This window comes from Tachysurus vachellii, chromosome 10 (assembly GCF_030014155.1).
Source record: "Tachysurus vachellii isolate PV-2020 chromosome 10, HZAU_Pvac_v1, whole genome shotgun sequence".
In the NCBI taxonomy this organism is placed as follows: domain Eukaryota; kingdom Metazoa; phylum Chordata; class Actinopteri; order Siluriformes; family Bagridae; genus Tachysurus; species Tachysurus vachellii.
This window is the reverse complement of record NC_083469.1, coordinates 26,583,338-26,602,079: the sequence shown is the minus strand read 5'-3', so window position 1 is coordinate 26,602,079 and position 18,742 is coordinate 26,583,338. Positions and strand designations below refer to the sequence as shown.

General features: G+C 41.4%; 1 protein-coding gene and 1 long non-coding RNA gene across 7 annotated transcripts in view; one reads left to right on the top strand and one right to left on the bottom strand.

The window, feature by feature from the left end:
• LOC132852968 (uncharacterized) overlaps positions 1-1,856 on the bottom strand; it is a 2,601-nt gene extending 745 nt beyond the window's left edge. The window contains exons 1-3 of the long non-coding RNA XR_009649142.1: positions 1,722-1,856; positions 884-1,105; positions 1-767 (exon numbers count right to left, since the gene is read on the bottom strand). The exon at positions 1-767 is cut by the window's left edge and continues 745 nt beyond it. This is a non-coding gene — a long non-coding RNA (uncharacterized LOC132852968). The remainder of the gene's footprint in view (positions 768-883; positions 1,106-1,721) is intronic.
• The window catches only part of foxn3 (forkhead box N3), a 97,700-nt gene extending 86,961 nt beyond the window's left edge, over positions 1-10,739 (top strand). The window contains exons 5-8 of one of the 6 annotated variants that reach the window (XM_060880500.1): positions 1,756-1,864; positions 7,245-7,819; positions 8,884-9,297; positions 9,937-10,739. In XM_060880500.1, coding sequence (XP_060736483.1) covers positions 1,756-1,864; positions 7,245-7,734 — 599 coding nt within the window. In that variant the 3' untranslated portion in view covers positions 7,735-7,819; positions 8,884-9,297; positions 9,937-10,739. Of the gene's footprint in view, positions 1-1,755; positions 1,865-7,244; positions 7,820-8,883 lie in introns of all 6 variants that reach the window. The other 5 variants (XM_060880504.1, XM_060880503.1, XM_060880502.1 and 2 more) reach the window with 5 other exon arrangements.
• The last annotated feature ends 8,003 nt before the right edge of the window (positions 10,740-18,742 follow it).

The window sequence follows — 18,742 nt, the reverse complement described above, 5'->3', positions numbered from 1 at the left end:
AACTAAACCACTTTGTTCCTGTTCACACACACGTTAATATCAGCTAAGTGATATTGACTAAAGAACCAACACCTTTCTGTGAAGTCTTTAAACTGCCGTAAGCAGAAAGCACACTGGATACTGAGATAATGAAATAAATAATTCACAAATTTTGATCTTTATGTTAAGATTGAAACAAAAGAATGTAAATCTTTAAACACGCTGAAAAACCCTCCCTCGAGCATCCTGAGAGAACTCCATGCCTTTTGTTTCTTGCTGTCGTTCCTGATGGCTCAACACGAAGCAAGCTTATTAAGCATTCGGTTTGGCCGCCCGTCCGCGCTAATCAGGACCAGGGCTGCGTCCTTCTGTCACTTCACATCACGCACTCACGTCGTCACGCTGTCTCTTCACCTTTCTGAGGGGCAGAGAGGGCCAACGCCAGCGCAGCTGTTCTCCTCTACGCACGCCGCACCTCACACTTCTGAAAGTATGGCATATACATGGGGAGGGAGGGGTTGCCTAGGCAACTGCGCTCCTTCCTAATGGGTAGAGGGTGTGCTGGAATTCGAGTGAATAGTTGTTTTCCTCCTTTTTTCCACGTCTGCCATCTGCTTTCGATCAGAGGCCATTTCCTGGACAGAGCGAAACGATGCCTCGTCCTGGGATCAGCCGAGGAGAGGAGCTGTCGAGTCTGGTCAGGTCTGATCTCACAGGCTTCATCTGATCTATGTCCAGTCAGCTGGAAATCCTGCAGGCTTTTTTTTGTTCTTCTCTTTTGGAGTATTCTGAAAACAATAAAAATAATATTTAACAATTCCTGAGTGAAGTACAGGAGAGTTTAGATGTTTGGTATTTTGGGAATGTTTCGGTCATGAAATGTGGAGCGTTTGGTTCCACTTACGTTTTAGACCGAAATTGTGTGCTGTTTGGATCAGATTAGACCTTCAGATTAGACTTGGTGAAGCAGCTGAAGTTTAAACAAAGCCACACTGATGGAGTTGAGGTGTTTTTTTTTTTTTTTTTGCATCCAGTAGATGTGGATAAAGGCACCGCCGTCTCCATGGTGTGTTTAAATGGTCCTGATGGTCCAGAGTTCTGTGAATAGAGGCTGAAATGGTCCATCCTGAGACACACACACACACACACACACACACACACACACACACACCAATCAAATAAGTCCTCAACCCAATAAAAAACCCTTCACACTAACCGTTATTCTCTCTTCCTCTATCTGCTTTTATGATTTCTTTATGGTTCATGGTTCATTTTCCAAACTTAACAATTTGTGCGAGAGAAATTTCTTTCTCGCCGTCTTTACCGAGTTAATTCGGATATTTTTAGAAAGGGGAAAAAATTAAAAACCGTCCTTCCGTCGCCTCGCTGTGGGAAACGCGACGCGCTTGTGATGTGCAAAGCAGACGACGGAAGCCAGTTAATAGCGAGCGCTAATGGTGTTTGGGTCACAGCGATCAAATACAGTGGCGTAGATTTAGAATGAATCAATATTTTCCTCTCCTGCTGATTTCTCTCGTATGTCTGTTGATGACTCGCATTCGTCTTTGTGCCATCTGTGATTACGGCTGAATCACATGTACTCACATGCCGTGGTGTTTGTGTGGGGTGATGCTCACTGTGGGCGGCCATGCATATGTGTGTGTGTGTGTGTGTGTGTGTGTGTGTGTGTGTGTGAGAGAGATATAGGCATGTCAGTGTTGTAGACACTCTCATGGCCTCACATTAACGTCCATTTTCTCCACTTCTTCTCCACAGTTCCTCAGGGAGTGATCCGGAACGGAGCTTGTATGATGAGCCCGGGCCTCTTCCCAGGAATTCGACCTCTTCCCATTAATCCTATTGGCAGCAGAGTGGCAGCCGTCAGGTTAGTCCCGCCTCTTTTCCACCGATCTTCATTTTATTTGTTTATTTTTTTGGAGCTCCGTTCGTCCTCTGTGCTAACGTCGTCCTGTGACCTTCTCCACACTGCTGATGTCCAGAAACATCACACGTCCTCATTTTCTTTCGTTTTCTTCACATCAGCCGTCGATACGTTCTGCTGAAGACAACAAACAGGAAACCTTTCCATAAAAAGAGACAAATCTTTATTTAATACGTTGTGATTTAAAGCCCAGAAGGAAACGGATGTGAATTTGATGCGAGCGGATTCTCAGGCTACATCTTCACTAATAAAACTTCTTCAAAAATATTAGAACTGGTCACTGAAGATAAGGAGGAAACGTGGTCTGATTGGTGACTGTGACCTTTTAAACAGGAAACTAAGTCTGTTTATTTCCTGTTACATTTTCTTTAGTAAATGAATGATGCTCTGATTGGCTACAATAGCACAGAGGGCGTTAACTGTGCTCTGATTGGCTACAATAGCACAGAGGGGCGTTAACTGTGCTCTGATTGGCTACAATAGCACAGAGGGCGTTAACTGTGCTCTGATTGGCTACAATAGCACAGAGGGGCATTAACTGTGCTCTGATTGGCTACAATAGCACAGGGGGCATTAACTGTGCTCTGATTGGCTACAATAGCACGGGGGCGTTAACTGTGCTCTGATTGGCTACAATAGCACAGAGGGGCGATAACTGTGCTCTGATTGGCTACAATAGCACAGAGGGCGTTAACTGTGCTCTGATTACTACAATAGCACAGAGGGTGTTAACTGTGCTCTGATTGGCTACAATAGCACAGGGGGCATTAACTGTGCTCTGATTGGCTACAATAGCACAGAGGGGCGTTAACTGTGCTTTGATTGGCTACAATAGCACAGAGGGGCGTTAACTGTGCTCTGATTGGCTACAATAGCACAGAGGGGCGTTAACTGTGCTCTGATTGGCTACAGTAGCACAGAGGGGCGTTAACTGTGCTCTGATTGGCTACAATAGCACAGAGGGGCGTTAACTGTGCTCTGATTGGCTACAATAGCACAGAGGGGCGTTAACTGTGCTCTGATTGGCTACAATAGCACAGGGGGCGTTAACTGTCCTCTGATTGGCTACAATAGCACAGGGGGCATTAACTGTGCTCTGATTGGCTACAATAGCACAGAGGGGCGTTAACTGTGCTCTGATTGGCTACAATAGCACAGAGGGTGTTAACTGTGCTCTGATTGGCTACAATAGCACCGAGTAATAGCACTACGCTAATATATTGCAGCAGAAACTCTGCTTTAAACTCTCGATTGCTTTCCGAGTGTTTTTGTGGGCGTTACAGGAAGTCTCGTCTGATTGGTTACCGTGACAGTTCGGCTCAGAACAGTTTTTGTTAGCTCAGTTATTAGATGAACAAAACAAAACAAAAACCTTCTCCAGACATTTAAACACCAGACTGTAAGAACTAGAACTAGTGAAATAAAATTTTCGCACAGGTTTTAAATTCTCTCAGTCTGAGAGTTTCGGGAATTTCAGCTGTCAGAAAGACCAAAATACTCAATCATTAATAATAAATCGTGTACAGGAAGTGTTTCCTGAGTGGAGTCACTAGATGGCCTTTCATCAGGTAAAACATTTATAAACCAAGACTCCTGAGTGGGACCTGAGTCCTCCCTTACACACACACACACACACACACACACACACACACACACACACACACACACACATAAGCACTTTCCTTATGAAAGGGTCACAGTTGTGAAGCGTGTTGTTTAAGAGCACTGAGAGACAGAGAAACCACCAGAGCTGCCAGCTGAAACAGATCCATGGAGAGACAGGTGTGGACAGGTTTCGTGTGTGTGTGTGTGTGTGTGTGTGTGTGTGTGTGTGTGTGGATGTTCACGCCCCAGGGCCTCCAGGTGCGCTCACAGGACACCTTTTCCTCATCAACCCCATTGCTTTCTGTGCTCCACTGTAACACATCATTGGGAAAAACAACATCAGTGGGCTTAATAGAAAGTGTGACCTTCATGCATATGTGCTGACACACACACACACACACACACACACACAACACTCAAATATGCATTTACAATTTTACCAGTGTGGTGTGCCCGAGATGTTAACACGCCAACTGACAGATTGCTTTACGTGTCTCTGAAATGAGTGACGCTGCATTTAGGCTTAAATTATGGAGTGTGTTGTCGTATCCGTGTGACACCGCGGCTATAATTCATGAGCCAAAAACACAGAAATGACTAGAATGACAGGATGTGGAAAAGCTCTCCTCTTTATTTTCTGCCAGCTCACAGGGAATGTTAACGTTAATGTTCACGAGGAAGCCTCCAGCCTCGTCGTCTCGCTAAAACCCCGAACGGCAGCAGTGAACTGGTTGAAAAGGCATTTCATTTGAGTAATTCTGTGCTTTGTTGATGAGGGACATAAATGTAAATAAATGCGCTCCTTTGCCATTTCTCTGCATTACTTCTTCACTAAAATCAGGCCATTTTGTAATCCAGCTCTATTAATTAGGTTTATAATAGCGCCGTCGGTCAGCTGGAGAGGTGCTTCAAAGCTGAAGTACGTTTCAAGGCCGTGAGACGTGTTTAATTTCATTAGTTCATGACTCACAGTGGACTGGCCTGCTTAAAAAACACACACACAGCTTAGACCAGAGTGCTGGACCGTCTTAACGCATGCTGGATGCAAATAAAACCAGTGAACGGAACGCTTGGCTAGAAAAACAACACCAGACCACAATAATAATAATAATAATAATAATAATAATAATAATAAAAAAACGGGGGTCACGGTGGCTTAGTGGTTAGCACGTTCGCCTCACACCTCCAGGGTTGGGGGTTCGATTCCCGCCTCCTCCTTGTGCGTGTGGAGTTTGCATGTTCTCCCCGTGCCTCGGGGGTTTCCTCCGGATACTCCGGTTTCCTCCCCCGGTCCAAAGACATGCATGGTAGGTTGATTGGAATCTCTGGAAACATTGTCCGTAGTGTGTGATTGTGTGAGTGAATGAGAGTGTGTGTGTGTGTGCCCTGTGATGGGTTGGCACTCCGTCCAGGGTGTATCCTGCCTTGATGCCCGATGACGCCTGAGATAGTCACAGGCTCCCCGTGACCCGAGGTAGTTCGGATAAGTGGTAGAAGATGAATGAATGAATGAATAATAAAAAACAGACAGGCCACGCCCACAAAAGTGAAGGGAATGAGGGAATTTAGCTAGTATCAGCTAACAGACTGCTCTCTAGATTCAATTTATTTCTGCTCGGTAATGCAGATGAAATAAAGATGGGTGTAAGTCCAGCGACGAGGAGGCTGATCACCTTCACCGTAGCTTCGAAAAATGCAGAAAATGAAGAGAAAGACGAGCTGCTTGTGTGACACTATTGCGCAAGTGACGTGACGTGACGTGACATACGGCTAAGTACGGTGACCCGTACTCTGCATTTAACCCATCCAAAGTGCACACACACAGCAGTGAACACACACACACACCGTGAACTCACACCCGGAGCAGTGGGCAGCCATTTATGCTGCGGCGCCCGGGGAGCAGTTGGGGGGGTTCGGTGCCTTGCTCAAGGGCACCTCAGTCGTGGTATTGCCGGCCCGAGACTCGAACCCACAACCTTAGGGTTAGGAGTCAAACTCTCTAACCATTAGGCCAAGACTTCAAGAGGGTGGAGCTCATTTCTGGGCCAGAAACATTTCAAAACCAAACCTGAAGTGTAGAATCTGATCAGATCTGTTTGTAAATCAGCGTTTTCTAACGACGTGACACACAGCAGCTCTAATCAGGTAAAAGAATCCATTCTCAGATCATTTCATGCTCTTCTCTATTAGGATGACGTTCATGATTCGTCTTCCTGCGAGGAAAAAAAAACCAAATGAGCATCAACGATTAAACAAGAAGAAGAAGAAGATTCTTTACCCTGAAGCTTCACTGAGCCTTAAACATCACAGCTTCTCATTCGGCTCATTCGTGACTAGAAGTCCAGGTGCTGGAGAATAAAAAGCTAAAGGAGTGAATGGCCTAGTTAGAGTGTGACCTAAATCCAGCTGGAAATGTTATACAGCGCAAAAGGACGGTGAAGCAGTCTGGCAGAGCTTGACCGCGGTTCCACAGAGGCACATCATGACGAACAAAGCGACGGATTTGTGTACGAATCGATCACAAATGAAAGAGTGTATAACGAGTAAATATGTACACAAAAGCCTCCATTCATCCGGACGATCGATTCCATTCAGTTTTATTTGCACGCCTGTTTTACAATAGACGTCGTCCTGGAGCAGCTGGATAGAGAACCAGATGTGGATTTGGATCTTTCACAAGCCGCACGAGGAGAAACGTTTCACTATGACACGAGGAAGAAACCTTCAGAGGAACCCGTCTTTGTCTGACTCTGTGGCATCAGAGCGTGGGAGTGTAAATCATTACAGTATTCTGGGGTCAAAGAGTAAAAACAAGTAAAAAAAAAAAAGAGTAAAAACAAATATTAGAACGAACATTTTCTGTGATCGTCCTTATGCAAATGAATTCTCAGGTTGCCAGGTTTTGTCTGATCCCCAAATTTCCCAAGAGAGTTTTTTTTTTTTTTTTTTTGTAACAAAATCCAAAAAAAGGAAGGGAAAGAAAATGTAGTGAATAAAAGAAAGACCATTTTATCTCTTTTTCTCTGTTGTCAAATGATGAAGATGATGAAGATGATGATGAAACATAAAATCAGTACATTTTAAACACGAACAACACAAAGGCCTATATGATGATATATGAATGAACATCATTCTTATTATATTTAAATATACTCAGAATTTGTTCTCTGCATTTAACCCATCCAAAGTGCACACACACACACTGCAGTGAACACACACACCGTGAACACACACCCGGAGCAGTGGGCAGCCATTTATGCTGCGGCACCCGGGGAGCAGTTGGGGGGGTTTGGTGCCTTGTTCAAGGGCACCTCAGTCATGGTATTGCCGGCCCGAGACTCGAACCCACAACCTTAGGGTTAGGAGTCAGACTCTCTAACCATTAGGCCACGACTTCCCCATCTGCGTTTAAGACGATATTACTATAAGAGAAGTCATAAATATGTGTAACATTAAAAAAGACACTTCTGTTTCTTGTAAAAACTTCTGAGGAAACCTTCAGTAGTCTGTAGTTATGTCTCAGAGTTAAATCCTGACTGCTGCTCTGAATAAGAGTCACGTGCTAAGTACAGGTCAGTCTTTATGATTACAGCAGCAGCTCTTATCACAGCGATTGACTTTAATGAATCTATAAAGTACTGAATTATGTTTAACAAGCAACCTGACCGTGTTATTATGCTTCCTAACCACATGATGTATGTTTCTCCTGTGTAATTAGGTCCGTCCTGGCAGGCTGCAGGATTCTCAGCGAAAGCGAGCCATCCTGCGACTCTCCTCTGGTCAGCAGCGACCCCAAGGAGGACCACAACTACAGCTTCGGTAAATCTTCCAACTCGACATCCGGAGAGAAAACGCAGCTCGACTGCGGCGCGTCCGAGTTCCACGGTCACGACGCCACCAGTGACACGGACGACGACGACAGGGCCAAGATCAAGAAGGAGCCCAAAGAGTGGGCGGTGGACGCTCTGGCCCTGGCGCAGCACAACAAGTGGCACCATTTGACAAAAGTCAAACAGAGAGTGGCCAGTGACATGCTGCCGTTAAAAAAGAGGCGCACGGAGAAGCCTCCGGAAAGCGATGACGAGGAGATGAAGGAGGCGGCAGGGTCTCTGCTCCACCTGGCTGGCGTCAGAGCCTGTTTGAACAATATCACCAACCGGACGGCCAAAGGCCAGAAAGAGCAAAAAGAGTCCATGAAAAATAACTGAACTGTGTTATGAGGAAGAAGGAAAAAAAAAAAAAAAAAGAAACATCACTTTTAATAGAATTTACTATTTTTTTCCAGGACATCAGGTGAATTCTACTGATTTGTGGCAATATCAACAATTAACTTTGTTTTCCTAACTTTATAGGTGAAGTTATTGAGGGTTCTTTATTTTTTATTCTTTTTATTTCTTTTTTTTTTTTTTTAAAGGAGATTAAAGCCATAGCAAAAAAAAAAAAATCAGCTGATTTACTAATGGGTTTTATTTGGCTGATATTAACATTAAATAAGAAGAAAATCCCACACGCACTTAGACGAGAGAAAGATAACCGGAGTGAGGCTCCGTGCGAGCGGGCAGCAGGAGTGTGTGTCGTGTGTGTGTGTGTGTGTGTGTGTGTGTGTTATAGTGTGATACATATATACATATATATAAATATATATATAGTTCTAGTGCACTAGGGGTAGTGTACACTCCTCGTAGTCGTGTAGTGTGCACTCGCTGCCCTGAGCACTAATCCCACCCTGGGTTACTGTAGCTGCTGAAAGTCAGACGTTTCCCGAGTCCAACGTTAATCTGTGAAATAAATCCGAAGCCATAAGCTTTTGTGCTTTTTGGAGGCAGATACACACACGACTATTAGAATATTTCCCCTCTCACTGCCCACGTTCTTCCATTAAGCAATTGAGACGAGCGATATTACCGGAATAAAGCGAAGCGACACGGTGATATTCCTCTTACAGAACAATAAAATAATCATTAATAACAATCCCTGACAGAAACGATGCTAATAAACCTGCCAATTGTAATTTAGTGATACAAAAAAAAATAATAATAATGAAATGACTGTGGAAACGTTTTGTGGGATTTTTTTATTTTTTTTTTTTAAATTCGGTTTCATTTTATTTATTTTTTTCCTTTTATTTTATTTTATTTTTTTAATAAATTCTTTATGTTTTAATTTCCTAATTCTCATGATGTAAGAAGCAATTTCATCCAGTCAGGATAACACTGTATAAAATGTTACACTAGACCTTTTTTTATTTTCTTTTTCTTTGTTTACATTTTTTTTCCCCCTTCCTTTCTTAATTTAAAGCAATGTAGCCAGCAGGATTTTTTATTTTATTTTATTCTATTTTATTTTATTTTCTCCAGAATCGTGTTGCATGGGTTTCTTGTAAAGAAGACGACGATCTTTTTTTTTTTTTTTTTTTTTTTTATTCAAAAAGTTGTAAGGTAAATAATGTATTTAGCATGAAGCATGAATTATTTTCATATAAATATAGATCCTAGAGAACAAAAAGGCATTGCCTCTAATCTAATTTCTATGCCCATAGGCCTACAGTCACTTTTCCTTTTTTTTTTTTTTTTTTTTTTTTTTTTTTTGTGTGTTTTTTTTTTTTTGTCTTGATTTGTCCTCATCATAAAAGCAGGCATTTTACAGAATAACCTTCTTCAGGGACAACGCTGACTGTTGGGCAACACTCTGTGCAATATGGGGACTTCACCTTCTTTCCGAGTGTAGGGCTGTCAGCCCCCCTCTTCGCTCTCTCCATCAGATCAGCACCGGTGTGTGTGTGTGTGTGTGTGTCTGTGTGTGTGTGTCTGCGTGTGTGTAAGGACAAGTTGGTAGTGAGTGTTTGTTCCTTTTCTTCCATTTTTTTGGGGGGGTCTTCCATTTACACAGCACAGGTAACACACACGCTCACACACCTTTCCCTGTACGTAGCACTGTTCAGTATTAAATATCTGCACACACACACACATGCATGCACACACACACACACACACACACACACACACACATCCCAGAGCATGTTCTACGTTACTGCATATCGTATTCAATTCCATCAGATTGCACTTTTATAGATTGAAGGTGACGCACTTAGCTTTTAATACGAGTCTGATTTTAGTGCCAAAGCCGGTAAGTTTATACACAACACCGTGTCCAAGACACACACACACACACACACACACACACACACACACATTTTGATAATACTACTTGTAGCATTTATGTCATGTATAATATAATATGACACTGTACACATATCCGTCTCGCTCTCAGCTTACACATTACTGGCTGTAAATTGCTCATGGAGGTGTTTTTATATCGTCCACATCATCTACTCTTCATCCTCATCCTCATCCCAGTGAATCTGAATGTTTCTGATGTTGATCTTGATCATTTGTGACGTGTCCTGTTAGCATGCCTGTTCTGATACCGCACGTGAACGGACTTCATCTGTGCATCATCGTCGTCACCGTCGTCGTCATCATCATCATCATCATCATCATCATCGCTTCGGAGATCTGAATTCTCCATCCTCACACTGCGGATTAAAAAAAAAATGGAGGAAAACCAGCATTTGTGAGTCTTTATCTATTCTAATTTGGAAAAAAAAAAAAAAGGGAACACTCACTACGTAACTTTTCCTTTAAACGAATCTCTTCTGAAGGAAAAGGCTGTGAGAGGATGAAGAGGCGAGTGGAGGCGCATCAGAAATCTCAACCCAAGCCAGTCAAATAACAGTCAATAACAGTCTTCTCCTTGTGTTTCCTTGTGTTCGGTCATAGTTTGTGCATTATTATTATTATTATTATTATTATTATTATTATTATTATTATTATTATTTTTATTATTAAAAGGTTCATGTTGTTAGTTGCCATTAAAAAAGGTTTTGCGACGTGTTTTTTCCCCCCACAGTGAGTAGAACAGTCTCATTTCGTTCGTTCTGAATTTTCGAGGTCTGATGGCATGTGCACCCTGATAAAGTGTCGATACGGAGGCGTTCTTGCACTCTGTATTTCCTCGTTGTGTAATCATATTGCCAAAGACAATTGCATCACTATGTAAATATCACTTTGTCCATTACTATGAAAAAAAAAAGATTCCTTTTTATTTTTTATTTTATTTTTGCGTTGGTTCGTTATTCCGATCCGCCATCACGTTTCTGTGCTGTATTGTCTTCCAGTTGCAATAAAGAAAAAAAAAGAGTTGCAAAGGCGAACTTCTTGGACGTGTGTGATTCTGAAATCAAACCTTCATCAGTAACATGCTGCAAAAAAAAAACAAAAAAAAAACTTAAAAGCTGCTGTTTTGTACTTATAATTATTTCTTTTTATGAAACAAGCAGAGCTGAAAATCTCTGTGGAAACGCTAGCTGTAAACAGTTATGACATCATAAAATATAAGAGCCAATCAGGTTCCAGTATACCGTGGACCCCCCCCCACACACACACACACACACAAAATCGAATCGTTTATTATGTAAGTTATATTAGATATATAGGGGTCCGAGCACCAAAGGTCCAGGAGCCCGATGGTGACAATCTGCTAATTTTTCTCTTCAATTTTTTTTTATCACTTTCAAGGAACTTTATCACCATTTGAACCCATTTCAAACCATTTAGCGCCACCTAGAGCATAAAGTATCTGCTTCTAAACCGCATCTCAGAATTTTCCTTTCAAATTCCTTCAAACAATTCTGTAGAAATATAAGAAGTATACAGGAATTTTACATTAATTTACATTTTACATTAATTTAGTCCAATCATCAAACAAACTGCTAGGATTCCGAAACTTCTCAAAGAATTTTCCTCCTTCGACCTTTCGCTGGCTTCAACTTTTTTTTTTTTTTTGTTGCCAAAGAAGTCCTTCTACCACCCGATGGCGAATTTAATATCTAATTAAAACGTTGGTGTAAAAAGTAAAAATGTCTTTCGCAGGAATCCATTTTATTGTAAAACTTAATCAAATAGAACTTCTAACTTTGACATAAAGTAGTGCTTGGACCCCTTAATCGCTTCTATGTGCCTTATTATATTACCATTGTTGTTGCCGCTTGTTATCGCTGCCGGAGTGCTATGATATAAAAGGAATAAAACACTTCAGGACAGCTTTTATAAGCCGTTATTCGAACTCTGATTGGAAATGAATCAGTAAATGTCGAGGGGTGACGGTGGTTCTGCTCCATCACACCACACCGATATTGATGACTTTCCTATAACAGCACAACATGGAGTGTTTTCATTTATTTACTGCCTGCTGCTCTAAACAAGCCTGTGGTTGCTCAGAGATTTGAGTTTACATCGCATTAAAGGTGCGAAAGACACTTGGCAACTTTAAACAGAGAGAAAGGACGGCAAAGACGGACGAAAAACGAAAAGCACGACTGCACGATCCTTCTGGGACGTTAATGGGAGGAGACGACATGATTGACAGGTGAGTCCTGGAGGTCATTGGTCCACTTTTGACTTCATCCTCCAAGTAGATATTTTATTAAATCTGCAGCAGTGTAAGAAGAAGAAACTTTACTAAATATCACAAAAATAGTGTGAGGTTAAAAATCACTGATGGCTCCTTTAACTAAAAAACTGCACAGCGTCTGGTTGTGTTTGTGTATTTAGTGTTATAAATGATCCCTGATCTCTGTCTCCTCGTTACACACCGATGTAGTGACACAGCGTGTTTACAATCTCGGCATAATTCACAGTTCTGTGCGAAAGCCTTGATGGTGGCTCTTTTAATTAAAGAGGGCGAGTCTGGAAATCCAGCACAGCCCCATATCCCTGTACGGTGTCACCACACCCTGCACCCAGACTCGACTGGGTTGCTATGCAACTGCAGCGAAAGAAAAAGTGAAAAAAAAAGCACAAGAAGCTGCACAATGCCAGGCGCAGACACGCGCTCACACACTTCATGTATTTTTCAGGGTTTATTTACCGGTTAGAGAAGTAGAACCGGCATCAAACCAGTTTTTTTTTTTTTTTTTTTCTTTTCCTCCGCCACGTTTAGTTTCAAAGCAAATCGACACCAAACGTTAATGTGTTTCTGACCTGCTTTAATGTGAGGATAAACTCTGGAGTGCCGCTGACCTCGAAAGATATTTGCTGCAAATATCACCATGGCACCCAAAAAGCTGTTTCATTTGTTCTGTAAATGTTTTGTTCAGAGTCTCCCAAGGGAATCTGGAGCAGAGTGCCAGAAACACACACACACACACACACACACACACACACACGCGCGCGCGCGCACGCGCATGCACACGCACACATGCACACACACACACACACACACACACACAAGACAGATTGCATGTTTTTGTTGCCAAGGAAACAAACAGAGGTGACTCTCATACCGATACACCCTGAACTTTTTTTTTTAATAGTCACCTCTGAGCTTTTTTCCGCACAGAAAAGTCACACAGATTTCACGTGAAAATTTACACACTTTTTTGTGCACTTTCAAACATTTTTATCATTTTTACTTTTTTCATTGATTCATTTATTTTTGCGTTTTTTTGGGTTTTTTTTACACAAACACAATTTATTCATTTTTATGGTATTTGTATAAAAACAGGGGGCACGGTGGCTTAGTGGTTAGCACGTTCGCCTCACACCTCCAGGGTTGGGGGTTCGATTCCCGCCTCGGGGGTTTCCTCCGGGTACTCCGGTTTCCTCCCCTGGTCCAAAGACATGCATGGTAGGTTGATTGGCATCTCTGGAAAATTGTCCGTAGTGTGTGATTGTGTGAGTGAATGAGAGTGTGTGTGTGTGTGCCCTGTGATGGGTTGGCACTCCATCCAGGGTGTATCCTGCCTTGATGCCCGATGACGCCTGAGATAGTCACAGGCTCCCTGTGACCCGAGGTAGTTCGGATAAGCGGTAGAAAATAAGTGAGAGTGAGAGAGTGAGTGTATAAAAACACAATGTGAAAACATTTTTTTTTAGCATGAATCTTTTTTTTTACTATGGTTAAGTACAATTAATGAAATTTTTTTTACAGTATTGTTTATTTTCTGATCTAATTTTCCCTACACATAATTCATTTTTTCGGTAATGAATTCATTTTTTTCATTTATTGGGTAATATTTTTATTTATTTATTTTTTTAAAATAGGATCACATGATGTCATTAATTCAGTTCATGTAGAATTTATTTATTTATTTTTCATAAAAATGTAATCCTTTATATATAATATAATATCCTTCATCATATAAATATAATCCTTTATTAATATAATTTGAATAAAGTATACATATGTAAAGTTATTCTCTGTGTTTGGGTATCATGAGAACCCACCATTCATCAGCGAGACCCTGTCTGTAATCACTCTCTCATTTAGTTCGGTTTCCAAGGCAGCAGGAAACGGGGTTTTTTTCGCTACAGTGGGACGAATCAGTGAGCTCTTCCCCCCTGCGAGGAAAACACACTGCGAGCTGATAACCGTCCAAATCCGCCTCACACATTAACCGCCTCTAATTTGGCCCGCAGTCTTGTAAGTCCCAAACAAACACGGGGGTATTACTGCAAATCTGAGGCATTAAGGTCCGAGCGTCCGGACGCCTGAACAAGTCCCTACATCTGAAGGTAATCTGGCTGATTTGCATCCAGGCACAGGTTGGGGATTTGAGCAGAAGTCTCTGTAGAATGCTTAATGTGACGGCTGCATAAAAATCATCTGGATGCTTCATGAGTAAAGATCCGCAGGGTTCCTCAGTTCTAACAGAAACAGTTCATGACCCTAGTATATTATCTCATGGCCTTGAACATATTATATCATGGCCTCGTTATATATTATCTTGTTGTTTTAATATTACCCTGTGGCCTTGATATATTATCTCTTAGACTAGATTTCTCTTGTGATCTTAATCTGTTATCTCATGGACTTAGTAAATCAGTTTGTGGACACATCTTTTGGGCTCCATATATTATCTCATGGACTAGATATATGACCTTGTGGCATTGATCTATTATGTTATCTGATGGCATTAACATCTTGTGGTCTCATTATATTATCTCATGGCATTGATCTATTATCTTGCAATCTCATATTATCTCATGGCATTAACATCTTCTGGTCTCATTATATTATCTCGTCGCATTGATCTATTATCTCGTGGCCTACATATTGTCTTGTGGCTTCAAAATAACATCTTGTGATTCTGATATATTAGCTTGTTGGCCCAATCTATTAATTCATTCCTTCAGTGTATCGTCTCATGGCCACACCTTATATAAAAAATAACCGGCATATCACTTTTTGTTTGCTTGAGTGTTTTCCCCATTTGCAAGGTGAAGTGGGTTGGCACACAGGAGAAAAGCGCCGTGAATCATGCTTAGGAATGTGTGAGGGGGTGGGGGGGGGAGCTGGGGATAGGTAATGAATTTGACATTTTCCATGCAGGCTTTGCTGACGGTGCAGGTGGAAATGCCAGGCTGAATGACTCCCATTTCTCTCTTCGTAGCACGGCTCAACTGAAGTTTCCATGCCTGGTCACCAGACCTGGCCCACTTCTACTCTCTCTCTCTCTCTCTCTCTCTCTCTCTCTCTTTCCCTCTCTTGTGCCTCTTACAAATGAGTCTGCGGTAAAATTAATGTCCTGTAACGCTGCTGCTAACTGCAGGTAGCCCATTTCTTCTCTCGCCACAGCTAATGCCCTTGATCTTTCATTAGGACTCGTACCCAAAGCACCTGAGGGGGGACTCGACACGCTGCCTCGTCCCTCACTGCCTGCTTGGCCTCCATTTTTCTCTCAACTCCCAAAAGATTCTGGATGAACTTCGGCCCAAAATAAAACGGCTCTGTAAAAACAGCGTGTGACTTGTACACAGTGATGCAGATTCATCTCAAAATGCCTGTCATAGTAATAGAAAACTAGAGATGTCAATCATCCTGCGCTTGGCCCTGATTGGCTGGTGAGTGCATCATGATCTATGTATAAATAAATCTATAAAACAGAGGACGAATTAATTCGGTCAGTCTTTGAAGTTGTGTGCATCCCGTTTATTTTATGCAATGCTATGAAGGTTAATGAAGTCTTATTAACTCCACATGAGAAACAAAGATCCTGCTAAGAGAACAGGAACAGTAACTTGTCTTGGAGATGTTCCACAGAGTGTTATACAACTACAAATGCTTAAAAGGTAGGAGAAATAAAACGATACCCGACAGGCTGCCACAGGAAAACCAATCAACATCCTTACAGTACATTCCTTGCTTACACGAGGTGCGTTCAGGAGCTCAGCTAGAGATTTTTTGAGATAAGGTGTGTTGTTTATGTGTAATCGAGGTTACACGAGCAGATTTGAGATATTGACAGGGTTTTAGGAACAGGATGGCGCACTGGGTGTGGATCTGCTTCTCGGTGCCAAACGCGCAAAGCCGCAGAGTTACTGTAACTCCTCAGCCACCTGTTCTGACAGGTAACCGGCCGTATTGTGTGGAGAAGCTGTCTGAGATCAGAGGAGTTATAAGGAAACGCTTTTTAAATATTGATCGCACAATCACAAGCAGTAGTCAGAACTCCTTCAGAATGGAGGACTGGCTTACTGTCATGACTTAATTGAGAACTTATTTGGAGAATTAAGGCGTCTCGTCAGGCAGCTGTGGTTACTGAGATCTGGAGTGGCGTTATAAACACAGGCTCGTTTGTCTGATCCATTTGTTCCTGTTTACTGTACAGATGCAGATCTATTGTAATCTGCAGTCTAATTTTAGCAGACAGATTTACACCAGATGTGTTAATCACACGCTTTTACAGCGCCGGAGGAGGCGGAGTGAACCCCGACTGATCATACATCAGACTTATTAGATCAGATCTCAAATTAAACCTCACAAGAGACGGTAGTAATGTCTCACTTAGAGCGGACTGGGACTCGACCTCGGGTTCTGCCGCCTGTGTGAGGGGATGGAGACGTAAATGCTGCTTACATTTAAAAGGATTCATATTTAGACGCTCTGTATATCTTGTGCTCATCAAACATGAGGGAGAGAAAATGCTCGTTAGTTAAATATTATATTAGTGTTATTGTCAGTCTATAAGTGTCAGTGTGTTACCCCACGGTCCGAGGTGATGGTGCAAGTTCATGACGGAGGCTGATGAGGGAACGCCTCTTTATAGTTGCTATAAGTGAAAAAAGAAAATACTGAATAAACACTGAATAAATACTGAATAAATACCGAATAAATACTGAATAACTTTAAACAGATAAAAAGGATGTGATGTAAAACCCATGAAATCTGGTCATTCATTTAATTTGTTATGCTTCTTCACACACATTTCTTTGACATCTTGAATGGATCAGTCTATTAAATGTAAAATATCCTGATAATTATTGTATATACAGATTAATTAATTAACACCTCGAATAAAGGCATTAAAACCAAATGCATTCGGCTTCCAGATGTATGTCGCCCCCTGCTGGAAAAACACAGCATCACAGTAATAAAGCTCTAAACTGCGTTTTAATGATGTCAAACCTTTCAGGTTCATTACTCGATTCCTTCTGACGTCACACAGCAGCTTGATGAATCGCTGCAGTTCCGCTCAATGCCGACAGATGGCGCAAAACACACAGCGATTAAAACTATCTGTGTAAATGAATGTTATAAACGTCAGGCCTGCTCTGAAAGCTTAATAACAGCATTAATAACGTTTTATCAACTTTATTTACGGTCCCGTGTGTAAAGTTGTGGAGTTTAACACTACTTTCTGAACGTGTAAACTGTTTGTAATGTGTTATTTTGGCACGCTCGCGCTCTCATCAGCAGGTGGACGCACATACTGGGTTGCCAGATTGCAAAGATTTGCCCAGCGTTAAGTTTCATTTTTTTTTAAGAACTTTTAAAATTCTTAATTTCAGAACCTTTTGAAAATCTGTAATTTTGAAGATTTTGATTAAAAAAATACTCACAAAATGTTTCAACTAAACAACACAGTATTATTTTTACAACCGTATGCAATGCATGTGTTTATATTATTATTATTATTATTATTATTATTATTATTATCATTATTATTATTATATATTTAATTATAAGTGAGAAATTAATAAAAAAAAATAAAAACAATAAAGGAATGTATTGTATTTTTGAATGCATGGTCTAAGTCCACTTTAGAGAAATAATGGATAAAAGTACAATCCAAAATCTAATCACTTTTACATTAAACTGCTCTGTTTTGTAATGTTTTTAATATATATAATTATAAATAAACTACTCTGTATACAAGACAGCTCAGACTTTAACTTGCTGAAATATTGCGTTATTATTATTATTATTATTATTATTATTATTATTATTATTATTATTATTATCGAATAGTAAGCGTCTAATTTGGTCACGTGATGTAAAGTGTGTTAATTGGACTCTGTGTTTAATTAAAGCGTTAATAAACATACAAATGGAGCCTAAAAGAGAAGAGGAAGGAAAGAGAAAGAGAAATGAACAGTACAAAGTGACCAGGAAAAGACCCAGGACACAACTGTGACTGGTAAGTGGTGTGTTGTGCTAACTGTAATGTAGCAGAGCTCATTACTGCACTTATTATAAGGTAATTAACAGCTCTAATGCGTGATATTGATTTGAATTGTGGAGGATTTAAATGCCAATATTTCCTATAATGAAAGTCTAACGGACTGCAAATGTGAGTCACGTGACTTCTGCTATTGCTCATTTGTGCAGATTTGTGCGTCATCAGCTCTTATAACTCTGATTTCTACTCAGTGATTTAAACTTTTGTAAATGTTGAATAAATGGTCTTTAGTGTGACTCAGTCACGTGGCCATCTGCTGTTTGCATGTTTTTTGTTCTTTGAACCATTTGGTACTAGGGGTGTGTAGTAGGGAGGTGTGTGTGTATTAGGGGAGTGTGTGCACTAAGTGGGGGTGTACTAGGGGTGTGCACCCCACCCCTAGTACACCCCACCTAGTGCGGTGTACTAGGGGTGTGTGCACTAGGTGTGTGTGTGTGTGTGCACTAGGTGGGGGTGCGTGCGTGCACTAGGTGGGGGTGCGTGTGTGCACTAGGTGGGGGTGCGTGCGTGCACTAGGTGGGGGTGCGTGTGTGCACTAGGTGGGGGTGCACACACGCACCCCCACCTAGTGCACGCACGCACCCCCACCTAGTGCATGTGCGTGTGCTAGATGCGTGTGTTTTGCTTTGCTGGCCGTTACAGAGCTACATGATAAATAAATAAAGCTGTAAATATTTATGCACATGTTTGGTAAG